Source organism: Geospiza fortis, unplaced genomic scaffold (genome assembly GCF_000277835.1).
Source record: "Geospiza fortis unplaced genomic scaffold, GeoFor_1.0 scaffold186, whole genome shotgun sequence".
Lineage (NCBI taxonomy): Eukaryota > Metazoa > Chordata > Aves > Passeriformes > Thraupidae > Geospiza > Geospiza fortis.
The window spans coordinates 6358764-6373758 of NW_005054331.1; the positions used below are offsets into that span (position 1 = coordinate 6358764).

The following is a 14995-nucleotide window of genomic DNA, read 5'->3' on the forward strand; positions in this document are numbered from 1 at the left end:
ACTTATTTCTAAAGGCAGGATATTCCGGGCTGGGGCATTTTACACAGACCCCATAAATTTTTACTTTGACATATACATTGTGCTATTTCATAACCTTCACCTAGATTCCAGATTATTAACCTTCTGTTGGCCAGAGGTTGGTATTGTTAAACTCTTCATTCCTAACAGGCTTCATGTGCAGGCTTTTGGCTATGTAGGACTTCCTTCTTGTTTTTTATTAAAATCTACAATCTCTTGGTACTCTAAAAAGTGCATTTTTTGCACTGCAGGATTTCCCAGGGGGGGAAGCTGGTTTTCTGCCCAGCTTTTTTTGAGGAAAAGGATTGATGTTGTTATTATTATTTTGTTCTTCTCATCCTGTTCACTTAGTACTACTTTGTGTGGGACGTTTCACATGCTAGCGTAGGTGACACAGGTGTTGTTATGCACCCATACCTTTTGGATGTTAAACAAGTTTAAATTGTTTAAGAAGCCCTGATTACTGAATGCCGGGGTCTCATCTGAAAACAAGGTTATGGCAGGACTGAGGAGTCATTGAATAGATGCTGGGCTGAAATTAGAGGGTTTTTTTATAAAAATAAAAATTTACTGAGAAGATAGACTAGCCCCGGAGGAATATTATGCCATTCTAGTCTAGAACTAGATGATCTTTAAAGTCTCTTCCAACCAAGCCCATTCTGAGTCTATGATTCTATGACCTTCCAGGTCTTTGCTAACACAAACCATCCTATGATTCAGTGATTTTGATGTCTTAGAATTTATCTGTCCAGCAGGATGTAACTTCACTAATAATGTTTAGGGCGATGTTGTCCTACCCTGTAATGCAGTCCTGGTCTCAAGAGAAGATCTGACAATACCAAAACTCTACAGAAGGAATAGAGCCTGGAGTTTATTTCAGTTCCACTGCATCCTTCAAGGAAACCAGGAGATACTGCCAATGGCTGGTCACTAAGTGTAGGTGGTAACATGCCCCTCTCTGAAGGAGTTCTTTGCAATTGAAGCTCACTGCCTTAGGAAGCCATTAAATTAAACAGAATTTAATCTAAGTAGGGATAGGGTGGCTGGAATGGTTTGATGGAGCATTAACACCATTAGCTACTTTAAGAAAAGGGTAACTATGCTTTGGCCATCTGATGATAATGAGCTAGGATGCTTAGCTGTATGGGGATAATCAGATGACCTGAAGTCATCTTTTTTCAATCTTATGTTTTCTATACCTCTTTGGTGTCATGTTCTGACGACTTGTGTGAAAGGAGAAGCCACTGCCTCAGTGTTCCAGGAGTCGGTCGCACCCACACCCACACATCCCCCCAAGACTACACCAGCAGAGACCAAAATCCCTCACAGTAAGTAGCTCCATCAGCCAGTGTGTTCCTTTCCTCATCACACACACACACACACACACACATTCTCAGGTGCACTTCCTCCTCATTAGGGCTCACCCATATGTTTCCTACAAAAGAGTCTCAGGCATCAGAATTTATAAAAATAAAGAATTTAATAGAGAGTACAGCAGCACATCAGCTTGAGCTGGATGCCTTCAGAGGGACCATGAACAAAAAAATCCCCAGGCAATTATTTGCTTAAGATTACAGACCTGCCCTGCATGTGCTCTTAATGCAGTTTTTTAGTCCAATGGTGATTTTTGGTCTGGGTCTTCTAATATCTTATTGAACTCTTTCTCTGTCTTCATGCAGGCAGGCCATTGCCTTATTTTATTGAGTTGATGGTTGTAGCATCCTTATCTTCTGTTTTGCACTTCTTGTGCACCTGTTCACTGGCAGAACATGGGGAACTAAAAAAGTGTTAGACTCAGGATAAATATTACAGCTAAATAATCAGTGTATTATCAATATTCTTTTCATCCTAAAGACAAAACACAGCACTGTACCAGCTACTAGGAAAATTAACTGTATTTCAGCCAAAAGCATATCTCTATGAAAGTCCACAGCTTGAGGCTCAAGGCTTCAGGAAATCCAGCTGCTCATGCTAAGCAACTAAAGCTAAGCAAACAGCATTCTAAATCACACAATATTACAACTATGACTCATTCTATTTCAAATTTATTTAAGCTAAACAACACATATATGCCAACACTTGGTCCTTGGTCGCTGCCATAAATAAATTCACAGAAAAAGCTTCATTCTTTTCAGGCTGTAATAGGAGTATCCTACAAGATGACAATGTTTGTATATCAGCCAAAATATACAGTAGTTTATATATCAAATAAGTGGAACTGTCTAGTAATTGAATGTCCCAAAGATGATGACAAAGATCTTCAAACAGGCCCAGCCCACACAAAAAATGCAAGTTGCTGTTGAAACAGTAATGAAGCAACAATTTTCAAGGCTGTGTGGGGTGCCTCTGTGATATCCTCCAGCATCCTTACCCGTGGATGAAGTTTTTCTGTCAGCAGTTACTGATTCTCTCATTCCAGGGAAGGGCTGCTTTCCAGATTGTTTGCATGCCAGTCCTCTAATCAGCTGGAGGAAAGGAGTCACTTATATAAGCCCAAGAAAATGAAATACTTCTGCAATACAGCTCACATGAATAGCTAGGACCGAGCACTGTTTGGCCCCTGAAATCCAGCTTCTGCATCTTCTCACCCCATTTCTTTGGGGCTGTTTTGACTGAAAGGAGTGGGAATTTGGGAGGCTTTCCTCTTCTGACTGGTTCCTTTTCAAGGCAGTCGGTGAAGGCAAACAGAAGGCATGACACTCTCTTCAGACAAAGATATCAATGGGCTAGGTAACCCCAGCTTTGAGGTGAGTCTGCTCTCTGAAGGGTAATTCTTGCATAAAGAGGTGCAAACCCTGTGGAAGGAGGAGAAGGGGAAAGCCAGGGGCTTGGGCTGCTGCAATGATTCTGGTGTGGGCTAAACTTCTGTCTCAGCTCTTATTGACAAGAATCTGAGGAATGATTTCCTCACTACAGCCACTGCTGGTGCAGGCTCAGCACACTTTCTACTCTCTGGCACCCTTTTAACTTCTTTTCCCTCCACTATTTCTAAAATGATAATATAGATGAATTTCAGTACAGATAGACATGCAGTGCATGTGGATCTGTACTGAAAAACAGCTGAGCTTGTGGCTTTGTTCCTGGGTAAAGCATTTTATGTATTTGTTAGAAAAATTACAATAGAATTTTAGCCTAGTAAAGACTGTGTTTCTTTGTCTTTTGGACCTATTTCCAGTGAGATGAATTGTTAGAAAGGTGGGTGAAGAAGGGATTTGGGTGTCAGCTGAGGAGGGCACCCTGTAGAATTGCAGACGTGTAGTAAAAGCTGTAAATGATGTGCCAGTCCAGGGATGTGTGGTACAATGAGAATGCTGCTAGCTATAACAGCCATGGGCAAGGTCCTGGGATATGACAGCCCTCGTCCTATCCCACATCAGGGGTCACCTCCATAAGAAACGAAAAACTTTGCTTATTTTCTGTCAGCAGGTGTAAAGGAGTGGGGTCCTGCAAACATCTTGCTACCTTGATACAGACCACCTGTCTGTGCTGCCTTGGAGGAAGCATTTAACCTCCTGGTGTACAAGTCCCAGATTTCTTGTGTAGCTCTGGGTGAGCTTGCTGTGTGCAGTGGAGGTGCTGTGCCAGCTGTGGGCAGAGCCCCAGGGAAGTGCTCAGAGTCAGTTTTCTTTCATTATTTTTAATAGGCTCTCCATTTTCACTTGTTCTGCCATAACATATCAGACTTGTGAATTTTTATGGTTTGAATCACCCTAGAGAAGGTAGAAGACAAAGGTCTTTTACCTGTGGTTCAGGCAGTTCAGTTCCTGACTGCCTTCTTGATACACTTATTTAAGATAGGATTGAGGACCCTCGTGCTGTGTCTGGAGCCTGAGGCACATGGAAGGTGTACTGGTCCCCTGGATTGGGAGGGAGCAGCTGGGCTGAGAACCCTGCTCCAGACTGCTCCTGCCTTGTCCTCCTGCCAGCATCTCAGCCTCACAGGCTGGCTGAGGTTGGAATGCAACTCTGGAGATCACCTTTTCCAAACCCCTGCTCAATCAGGGCTGTCCAGAGCCAGCTGCCTAGGGCTGTGTCCAGACAGTTTTTTAATCTCTCTGAGGATGGAGAATCCACAACCTCTCTAGGCAACCTGGGCAGTGCTTGGACACTCTCACAGCAAAAAAATGTTTTCAGATTTTAAGATGGTACCTCCTTAATTTCAGTTTGAGTCCAGTGCCTCTGTTCCTTTCTCATCCTGATATCTCGACTCCGTCCTTTTCCTGATGAGCCCTGCTCACTCCCCCCCAGCTCCTGGGGGAGGGTCAGGCACTCATGTGATGATCATGCGGGGCTGTTACTGGCACAGGCTCTGCCTGCCTGGAATATGCCTCCTGGTTGATACAGGGGAAATTGCAATGAAAAGAAAGGAGCTTACTACTGTCTGCCTAGCTTAGCATTTGTCTACACGTGGTGTTATTCAGGAGTAATTGTCTCCAAATAATTCCATGCATGGGCAGTCTTAAGACGCTTGCTGTACATTTGTTAATCCATGGCTCAGGCTGTCTTGTTCTGAAATGAAAATGTCAGCACAGGGGGTTATTAAGGAACACCTTTGGCTCTTGAAGTTCATGCCTGAGTCAGTTTGAATTAACTGTGCCTTCACCTATCTATTTTGAAGGATCTGTAATGGTCCCAGTTTGCCCAGGCTGGATAAATATGCTGTGTTTAACTGTTAAAGAGACTTCTCCATCATAGGAATCCTGGAGCAGAGTCTCATGCTTTAAGTTGATTAAGGTCATTTATTTGAGAGGTACTGCAGTAGAAACAGCTTGAGCTGGGTGCTGCTGGGGAGGGACCTTGAACAAAGAAATTCATAATTAATTCAATGATGCCCTTACAACCTGAGTTCCCCACCCCTCACACAACAGTTCAGATCAATAACAATATTAGGGTCTGGGGTCTTAGGGATTACATGGCCTGTTTTTGAAAGCATGACCTAAAATGGGACTTTGGAGACTGAACCAAGAGAATGCAAACCTGGAGGTTTCAGCCAAATGATTTTGGTAATAATCAGCCACACCTGCAAAACTTACAACAGAATGTAACATTAATTTTATATCTCTGTTCCTGACCACAGCACTACCCATTTGCCTCCACCAGTTTGCAGGCCAGGAGTGTTACTGCAGACACTTTGCTATTGTGGTGGGTATTTTGGTGTCTTCAGGTTCCTGCAGGACTTGGAGGATTAAACAAACAAAAAGAAGTTTGCTGCAGACAATCTGATTAAGCTTCTCCAGGCATCAGGTTTGTGTCCCTGCCTGATAGAGCAAGGCGTCTCAGCCCAGAAAAGCCCTCTGCTGCGTGGATGCTGAGGACTTGCTGGTTGGAGATGGGCCAATGAAACAAATGCTTTGTGATCTTCATTAGCTTTTGCATCTGGCTCTAAGTGTTGGGGTTTCCCAGGCAGCCTCCTTCTGCCCTATGTGTGTGTGTGTGTGCACAGGGGTCAGAGTGGGCTGGAAGGAGGCACAGACAACCAGGAGAATCTGCTTAACTTTAAAGCTGTGGCAAATGAAGCAAAGTGCTACTTTGCTTTCCTTGGCAAAATGCATCTTTATATAAATAAACACTGTAAGGCATAGAACTCCCTGGGAAGCCCTGGGGCTTCTGGCTGCCTGGGAGGAGATCCAAGCCTCCCTGGGTAGCAGTTTCAGGCAGCTCCTTTGGCATGGATGCTGGGATTTCCCATCCACTGGTGTCCCTGTGTTTCAGCAGCTCCTCTGGAGGAGCAGGGTTTTCTAGTAGGACAAAAGGCAGGTGTCTTTATCAAGGCACAACACTGGTAAAGGTAAGCATAAGGAGATTGAAAGAGAAGACTCAGGAAATGAAATATAAAATGTGCTTCTACTCAGTAATTAGTGGCAGCCAGGTGTTTTAGCATGTTTTATAAAAAATGTTGTTTGGGTGGAATTGCCAGGAGGTACAGAGACCAGAGGACAGTGCAGCTTTCACTGATAAGCCCACTGCACACTTTTCCTTGCTTCTGGTTGCAGTTTCTTCATCCTTAACTAGATTTTAATGATATTAACACACTTTGTCTGGATGTCCCTTTGAGATTGAGACACCCTGTAGTGTTTCTTCAGGCCTAGACACACCAACACATACAAAGATTTTCCATATATGTTTTGTGCCTCTGTTTTAATTTCTCCTCCTTGGTTTGTTTTTGGTTTGGTTTGGTTTTTTTAATATTGTGGCATTGTTGAAAGCTACACAGGAGGTATTCCTGCCAGATGTGGAGCATGACTGCAAGCGAGGCAGCTGCTGGGCATCTGCAGGGCCAGGCTCTGGCTAACAAAGTGTCTCTCCTGTTGTCCAGGATAAACGTGGGAGCCACTGCCATTTCTTACCAGCTCATGCTGCCTGGGGCCCAGAGGAGGGTGGAGGCACTAGCCACGGTGGGACCAAGCTTGGCTACACTGTCACAGATGTGCCTCCCTGGTATCTGTGCATCCTGCTGGGCATTCAGGTGAGAGGGGAAAGCAGGAGGAGGCTGGGAGTAGGGGAAAGTTACGTGGCTGTTCAGCCAGTTAATTGGGGTGAGACCTGAATTTGGGAGTGTTTTACTTTCACAGGGCTTGAATGGAGCTCTGAGGCTGGATATTAGTGAGCTCAAGTCCTCTGGTCCACATCCTGAGCACTGATTATTATCGTCATGCCCACAGCTACATTGCACCCTTTGAAGTGCAAATGGTCAGGCAGAGTCCTGGGGCTGGGATCAGTTAATAAGAACATATTGGGTACCTTGGCTGAAGGTAGCCAAACGTGTAAGGGCTTTCTGAACTTCTGCCTTCCCATGGCAACAAAAACTCAGGCCACATGCTGTTTTGGCTGGTGTCTGTGCCCAGGTGTGTTAAATGACCCAGTGCCACCAATGCCATGCTGGGCAGGGAGCCTGTGGGACAAGAGACCTGAGAGTCATTAAGATAATGATGGACTGTGCTTGGAGGTTGGTGGAAGTTTGTACTTTGTTTTCTTAAATGGAAATTTAGAGTGTATCGACCCAACACATCTGCATCATAATTTTAATAAAACATGCCTGTAGTGAATAAAGTGTTTCTGAGTGCCACCAGTTCCACCACTGCAGTGCTGTGCTCCAAAGTGAGAGTGGACAACATAGGTTAATAATTAAAATAAAAAGAGGTTTTAAAAATTGTTTTCAGATTTAGTCATTAACAACAGGTCATTGTAGAAATATGTCTGTGACTCTTCTGACAAACAAAATGCCCAATTCTTCCATTCTTTGGCACTCGCTTTTTATGGTTATCCGTAATTGTGCTCTGTGAGAAAAGCTACTGGTGGCAAAAATCGTGTAGCTACAATTTGCAAACTTTTTATGTCATCCTTTGTGGTGCAAATAAGATGGACTGAAATATTTGCATTCACTTTGCCTGATTGCTCTCTCCCTGTACCTTGGGAGGTCCCCAACTTCCTGGAAAAATATGTCCAACAACTTTGTCTACAGATGCTGGGGATAAACTGGTTGTGTCTGACAGTGGTCTGGGAAGTCCACAGCACTACAAAAAGTCTTTGGACATGTAAAGGAGGAGACATTTCAGTGGGTGCATTGCAATTCTTGTAGGTCCTTTGGAACAGCCCCTAACAGAGCATTAAAGCTGCCAAGAAAAAGACAGAGGATGGGTAATGTTAGTATAGCACAAATCTGTGAGTTCTCTCAACAACAGGGTAATAACACAGAGCCAGGTCTGTGTCCTTCTTTACCCAGTCTTTCTTTGTGGCTCCTAGCACTTCTTGACAGCCATAGGAGGTCTTGTAGCTGTCCCGCTGATGCTCTCCAAAGGCCTTTGCCTCCAGCATGACCTACTGACCCAGAGCCACCTGATCAGCACCATCATCTTTGTCTCGGGAATTTGCACCCTGCTGCAAGTCCTCTTTGGAGTGAGGTAGGCCAAATGCAAGAACTGAGAACGTGAGCAATTACTGTGTGCTGGGCCACCACCCTGTTGGAGAGTTTATCAGTGAGTCATTTGCTACCCTTGGGCACTCCCAAGGTTGGCAGGGTCCATGCCAAAGCACCCTGAAACTGCTGAGAGCTTTGCAGGGTTACCTTGCTGTTCCAAATGTTGCATCTCCTGATAGTTCATATACCTTTTGTTGGGCTTATAAGGAATCTGTCCTCAAAATAATAGAGCATTGCAACATGCAGTAAAAAGTACCTGCTTATTCCTTACTCCAGGGATCTTCCAGCTGAGGCAGGAGCCTTCTGATTTGGGGTTCTCTTGACCCCTGAGCCAGGGTCAAGAGAACACAAATTCTACAGGAAACTCTAGGGTTGAAGTCCATCTGCCACCACTTAGAGACTCAGGGAAGAGTTCAGCAGCACATCCTGCTATGTGGTGCCACTTCCCATGCTCAGGGATTTGTGGCATACAAGGTGAATCCTTTGCTGATGAGCAGCTAGCAGTGAGATGAGCATGGAGTTGCTATTCAGTACCCAGAAAAAGAAGTATTTAGTGACAGAGATGACTGCAAGTACTCCCCTTTTCCAGAAAGACCCTGTATCTTTGCTGACCTTGAAAAATTTCTTCTATTTCCCTTGTCATAACTCTGGGCTGTCTCTGTCTTTCCACAGGCTGTTTTTTCCTCCAGTATGGCGGGACCTGTGTTTTTTTGCTTCAAAGACAAAAGCTATACATTCTTTGGCTTCTGAATCTGAGGGACTCTGGTTAATCACTGGTCAACTGCCAGCTCCACAAAATGTTTTTCCTCCTTCTGCTTCATTCACTACTGAAACTTTTCTGTCTCTCTTAGTCTTAAGAAGTGTCTGTAGACAAACTTCCTGAGGAGTGCTCCCCTTCTCCTAGATTGTTACAGGATTAGTGGAGGAAAGAGGAGCACCTTGACCACAAAAAACAGAGAAACTGGGTTTTCAGCCAAATTCAGGCTGGAATCCATGACCATCACTGCTGGTGCAATTCAGGCATTCTGAGTTCTCCCAGGCACCCTCCAAATGCCTCGGTGCATTCCTGAGAGCTGTAATGTCCTTGCTCTCTGTTAACTGGGGATTAAAGAGTAGCAGAGAGCCTCTCTCTCCCATGGATGAACAGCTAATTGAGGTACAACAGATCAAATTAAGTGGTAAGGAGCTGTTCCCATGGGATAAATTTGAATGGCTTTTGCCATGCTGAGGGTGCAGTTGCCTTGTTGCTGACCCCAATTATAAGGCATGAGGACATTCATGAAGCAATAGCCAAGGGAAAAGCTGACCCACTGCAACCTGCAGCTCAGTCATGTTACACAGCATGAAAAAGCAGCAGTGGGTCCCAGACAGTTGCTGGAGACACTGTCAGAGGCTCCTGAGGGGAGACACAGGTCATTTGCTGTTATGGTGAGTCCTGCTTAGTAGATGCTTGGACATCATATACTGATTATCAGAACATAGTACTGCCTTCCCTATTTCTGCAGCTTTCCCTCTTGCAAACCCCACAGGAAAGAGTTCAATGTACCCCATAAGCATCACCTTGGCACCCCATTTTCCTCTGAGCCTACCCATGCCAACACTGGCTGTGAAATATCTTAGGGACCAACACAACAGGAACTATAAATCTATTATTACATTCTAAGTCATGGCCCTGGGCCTTCTCTGTTTCTTTTTGTTTGTTTCTTGTGCCTTGCCCAGCAAAATTGTTTCAAAGCTTTGACAGTGTTTCAGTTGTGCATGAGTAGTATAAATATTTGGTTTAGGTGACAGAGACGTGTTACAGCTACACCATCCCCTATTTCAAGAATGTTAGAAATTCCTCTGCTTCAGGGAAAGCTGTGTCCTGCAAAAGCAGTCACCTGAATCACTGTCCCATGGCTTTTCTGAACAGGTGCCAGGAGAGCTCCTGGCACAAGGAGAGGTTGCTTTGGAGGTTCCTCCAAGGGGTGCTCCCTAAAGGAAGGAAAACAGAGGCACGTTGGAGATTGCCCTTGGCTGTTTCAGGGATGTTGTGCCCACCCTCAGGCAGCTTAGGATTTTTCAAGCACACTAGAGGAATTGTTAAAAAAACTTGCGCTGCAATGGGGGCTTATGTGGGGCTTTGAGGAGTCAGTCAGGCCTTTTAGGTCTCTGTCTCCATTTCTTCATGCATGGACAAAGAGGCTGGTGCAGCTCAAAGGAGCATTGCTCTGCTGTATAAATCTCTGCATGAAGCCAGTGCTGAACTCCTCTGGATATGCAAGCTCCTTGCTACTCTGAGGGATTCCCAGAGAGAGAGAGATACTCTTAAGCCAGGAGACATGTGGTGTGGGGGGAGAGCCAAGGTCTCCCCAGTCACCCAGTCAGTGCCCATAGACCCCTCTATGCAGGTTTCCTTTCTAGTTTCAGTGAAATGCAGAAGAGGAATTGGCATTAACACCTGGTGCACTAAAAGCCAAGTGACATTTTCTATCACCCTCAGACTGTCATTGCTGTGACATGGAGAGTACTTAGTGCATGCCCTTGTGTGCATGAGCACGTTGTGAAGAAAACCAAAGCAGCCAAAGGGGAGAGAGGAAGCAACTGGATATTGGCAAGATTGACTGAACTTTTCGTCAGCATCTCACCATCTTTCTTTCTTGGTCTTCTTCCCTCCACCAGATTTTTCCTACTCTGTGCATGTCTGTGGTTCCATCAGCCATTAGAAGCACTACTTCTTCCTTAACAGGGGGTAGCAGGGTTGGGCTGTAGCACCCATGTGCCCCTCCATTGCTGGTATTTGAACCTCAGCTCTTACCCCGTGTCAGTGCTCTTGCATGCAACGGGCAGCAATTCCTCCCCATGGTCAGTGACAGTGACCTGCCACAACAATTCAAAAGATCCTGTCAGAGGCCATGGGCAGACTGATTTTTAAATATATTTTGCTTTCCTTTCTCTCACCCTTAGAGCAGAGTTTCTAGCACTCTCACTTGTCATTTTTTTCCCTCTGCTTTCCTTCCAGGCTGCCTATTATTCAAGGAGGGACTTTAACATTCCTGACCCCCACCTTGGCAATGCTGTCTCTCCCCAACTGGAAGTGCCCTGCCTGGACAAACAATGCCACCCTGGTGAATGCCTCTTCACCAGAATTCATCCAAGTCTGGCAGGCACGGATGCGAGAGGTATATTACATTTTCAGTGGCACCTGCTCTGTATCAGGGCTGTTTGCTTTCAGTAAAGTGCCTGACCGTATCATGGCCATCACAGCTGGAAAAACTTCTATTCCCAATGAACCTTGGCCCTCAAGCTGTTGCAGCTTTCTAAGCATCTATTCTCTATCAAAATGTAGGTGCTTCACTGCTGCTGAACAGGGGACATGCAGACCTCCTCATGTGATTTATGGTCCCTGCAAAGTCTCGACTGGTCCAGTCAGATCCCTTCTCTATAAAGCATGGTTAGCTTAGAAGAAGAAAGGGAGGGAAAATATTTTCAAGGAAACAACCCTGTCTAAGCACAGGAAACCTAGTAAAAAAATGCAAGGCAAAGCCTACTGTAAATATGAAGGAAAATTACATTCTTAGGTAATCAGAAGGGAGGAGGAAAGGTCAGGGGTCTCACTGCCTTATTCTACATCAATTGCCTTTATCAGGGCAAGTGACCAGATTTGCCTCTGTGGATCCATTTGTTGGTGTGTTTTCCAAACCTCTTGGGAAGTGTTGAAAGCTCACCAGGGGTTTGCTGTGCAGCACAGGTTGCTCTCTGCTGAATAAATCTATCCCAAGGGCACTGCTGATGTCTTGTTTCAGCCTGGGTCATTCACCCAGCCCCTGGAGCTGGGGGAAGGAAGGTGCTCAGCACCACAGAGGTTGCAGCCTGGGCTTGTTACCAAATCTAAGAAGGCAGAGAGCAGCCTTGCCCCTGCCTGAAGCTGACACTGAGCTGAGCAGCATTTCAGAATGTAATTGCTGGCTCCTTGGCAGTGATTGTCAAACAGTGGGAAGTTCAGGGTGATAAATGTGCTCCCAGAGTGAAACTGATACTCAGGAAAAAAAGAGGCTGTGATGAGTCACTTGCCTCATCAGTGTGCTGAAGAGACCCAAGCCCTTCCCAAAAGGAAAATCAGTGGAGGCCATGGCCCTGCTCCTGTTTTTGGGGCAAGAGCTTTTCCCCCTGTCTTGGGGAAGCAGGCAGGAGAGTGCAGGGCAGGTGATGCATGCTTGGGTGGCCCAAGAGGACAGGGAGGAGGTGATCTCTGGAACAAAATTAGCCCTGGTGAGGACTAAATCCATCAGCCAAGGGGGGAGTTGCTTTGCTGCTGCTTTGATGGTCCTTCCCACATGTAATTCTCAGCCAGGTTTTATTGTTGTCAGCAGGAGGCCTCTATGGCAGTCTGTCACTAGAGACTGAACCTGGCTCTCATGCTGGTTTTGCACTGACATGAAGAAAAGGCTCAACGGCTGGAGTTCCTTCCAACCTCTGTTTTCATCCTCCATTTTTCCAGGTGCAAGGAACTATCCTTGTAACTTCTTGCTTTCAAATCTTCGTTGGATTTTCTGGCCTGATTGGATTTCTGATGAGGTTCATCGGCCCCCTGACAATTGCCCCCACTATCACCTTGGTTGGACTACCTCTGTTTGAGTCAGCTGGAGATATGGCTGGGCAGCACTGGGGCATAGCATCCCTGTAAGTCTCACATCTCTGTGTGAAAGATGAGAGTACACAAATCACCTGCATCTAATACGAAACCAAGTGTCACAGTCCGTAGCAGAGTTCCCCTGGGTTCAAGGTTTATTTCTTGAGCACCAACATGTGACAGGCTTGTGCAAGGCAGCCATATGATATAGTCATTCTCCTCCAATCCCCAGGAGGTTAAGCTCTCAGCAACAAAGCAGAACCCAAACATGAGTTAAAAAACCACAGATTTTTGTAAAAATACTAAGTCCATAGGTCAGTAGAGATACAAGCCTTCCCCATGTGTGTGCAGTCTCCGTCACAGTTGCCTACACACATTGTCTTACACACCCGTTATTTAAGTTTAAAAGACATTCCTAAAATGACCAAGTTGAGCATTCAGGTATTCTATGTTGAAATAGCTGGTGCTTTATGTATTGTCTTCACATGAGTAGGAGGAATTGTTCTCTCCAGAGTCATAAGGCTGCTGAGCACCTTTGTTTATGCAAATGGATGAAGTGTGCACTCGTACAGTCTGTCTGGACTCTGTAGCATTAGAAACCACAAATGGAAACCAGTTCCTTCTCAGACTTTCTCCCTCCAGTCATCCAGTGCTTTGAATTGTGTATGTCATGGATTGTCTTTGCAGAGAAGTGAGGATAGCGTTTTCTTTGCACTGTTGTAATTCTGCCTGTCCCTAACTACTGCACCTACAGTTTGTCACCTTTCCACATGGGGAAAACTACCAGTTTTCCAGTGAAGTCAGTGCACTTCAGCTGCTGCAACTGGTTTCTCACCAAATCCTATCCAGATTAATTCACTCATGGGAATTAATATATGCCATGTACATATACGCTATGTATAAAATTTAGATTTGTTGTAAAATAATGAGGAGGCCTTCAGAGGCCTGCCTGATCCAGGAAATATCCATGGTCTTCTACCAGCTCAGCAGTCAAAGTGGGATGGCCAGTCCCTGCCCTCTCTCCACATGTGGTAGCCTCCAGCTTCATCTGGTTGGCCTCTCTGGGCAAAAGGCATATGGGGGGCAGGCTGTGAATGCACCCAGATGTGCTGCTGTTTCCAGATGTGTCCTACACAAGGGATGGGAGAGGAGCTGCAGCTGCAGTTACTTCCATCAGTGCGAGCCCTGGGTGCTGCCAGGGACACAGGGGAACACCCCTGCCATGGTGGGCCCCTCCATAGCTCAGCCCTCGCTGACAGAGACCCATGCTCTCCCCTTCCTGGCTGCCTCTGCCTGGGAGGGCTCTGAGGGCACCATGTGCAGGCCCACAGTCCAACCATGTTTTTTTTTTCAAAACAGGGATTTGCACAGCCAAACCAAATCCTCTTCTTTTACTCTATGTTACAGGAGCTTTTTGCCCCTTGAAGAGCAGCATAGGTAAACCTGAAATCAGAAAACAATAAATCCTGTATTTCTAGTGTATCTGAATTACACAGGCAGAACCTGGACCTTGCATGTCTATCAGGTCTTTCTTTTACTTATGAGGCATTTTTAACCTTTCTGCAACTGTGTCATACTCACAGATGCACTGCCTGGGGTGTCAGTCTTGAAACAATAAGGGTAAAAGAGTTATTTGCAAATATGCTGAGCTATCAGTAGATTATGATGTAGAGCTTGTTCCACGTCTGGCTTGGTGGAGTGGGGAGCCACTCTCTGCTGCTGAGAGCCTGTTTTCATGGGTCTTCCGGAGTCCTGGGTTCTTGGGTAGCAGGTCTTCACTTAATGTGGGGACAGGTGGGCAGCTGGGCACCCCCTTTGTTTATGGTCTCATTTCCCCTCCTTCTAGGACTACTTTTTTCATAGTTCTGTTCTCTCAGTACTTGAAACACGTTGCTGTGCCGCTGCCATCTTACCAGAGAGGCAAGAAGTCCCAGTTCTCTCCAGTCTACCTCTTCCAGATCTTCCCGGTACGTTGGGGTTCCTGGATACCAGGGAATTGTGACAGGGACTGGCCTCACCCACCCCGGGCTGCCTGGGCTCTTTCCACTCATGTCCAGATGAATGAGTGCTTCCTAGCTGAGCCTGTGTGGTAAGGGGCAGAGAGGAAAAAACTCCCCATGGCCCTGATGATTGGGGAGGGAGGGAGAGAAGAAAAGAGGGCCACCAGGAGCTCCAGCTGCCCCTTTGCCTCCCTTCTGTGTGCAGGGAAAAGGGTCGGGCAGGGACACAATGTCCACTGCAGCCGTGCTGAGGACGCAGCCATACCCTAACCAGACCCCACTGCTGCTTGTGATGGGCAGGTGCTGCTGGGGCTCTCGCTGAGCTGGCTGCTGTGCTACGTGCTGACAGTGACCAGCATCCTCCCTGCAGCCCCCACTGCCTACGGTCACCTGGCCCGGACAGACAGCCGCGGGGACGTTCTGTCACAGGCTCCCTGGTTCCGGCTG

The 14995-nt window shown here is 46.2% G+C and overlaps 1 protein-coding gene across 1 annotated transcript in view; it reads left to right on the forward strand.

Annotated features, from left to right (window-relative positions):
• Nucleotides 1-2650: 2650 nt before the first annotated feature.
• Nucleotides 2651-14995, forward strand: part of LOC102035121 (solute carrier family 23 member 1-like) — a 20892-nt gene continuing 8547 nt past the window's right edge. Inside the window, exons 1-7 of the mRNA XM_031057543.1 lie at nt 2651-2765; nt 6335-6484; nt 7762-7919; nt 10938-11097; nt 12417-12598; nt 14395-14515; nt 14849-14991. Of these exons, the coding sequence (XP_030913403.1) occupies nt 2712-2765; nt 6335-6484; nt 7762-7919; nt 10938-11097; nt 12417-12598; nt 14395-14515; nt 14849-14991 (968 nt within the window). The 5' untranslated portion in view covers nt 2651-2711. The remainder of the gene's footprint in view (nt 2766-6334; nt 6485-7761; nt 7920-10937; nt 11098-12416; nt 12599-14394; nt 14516-14848; nt 14992-14995) is intronic.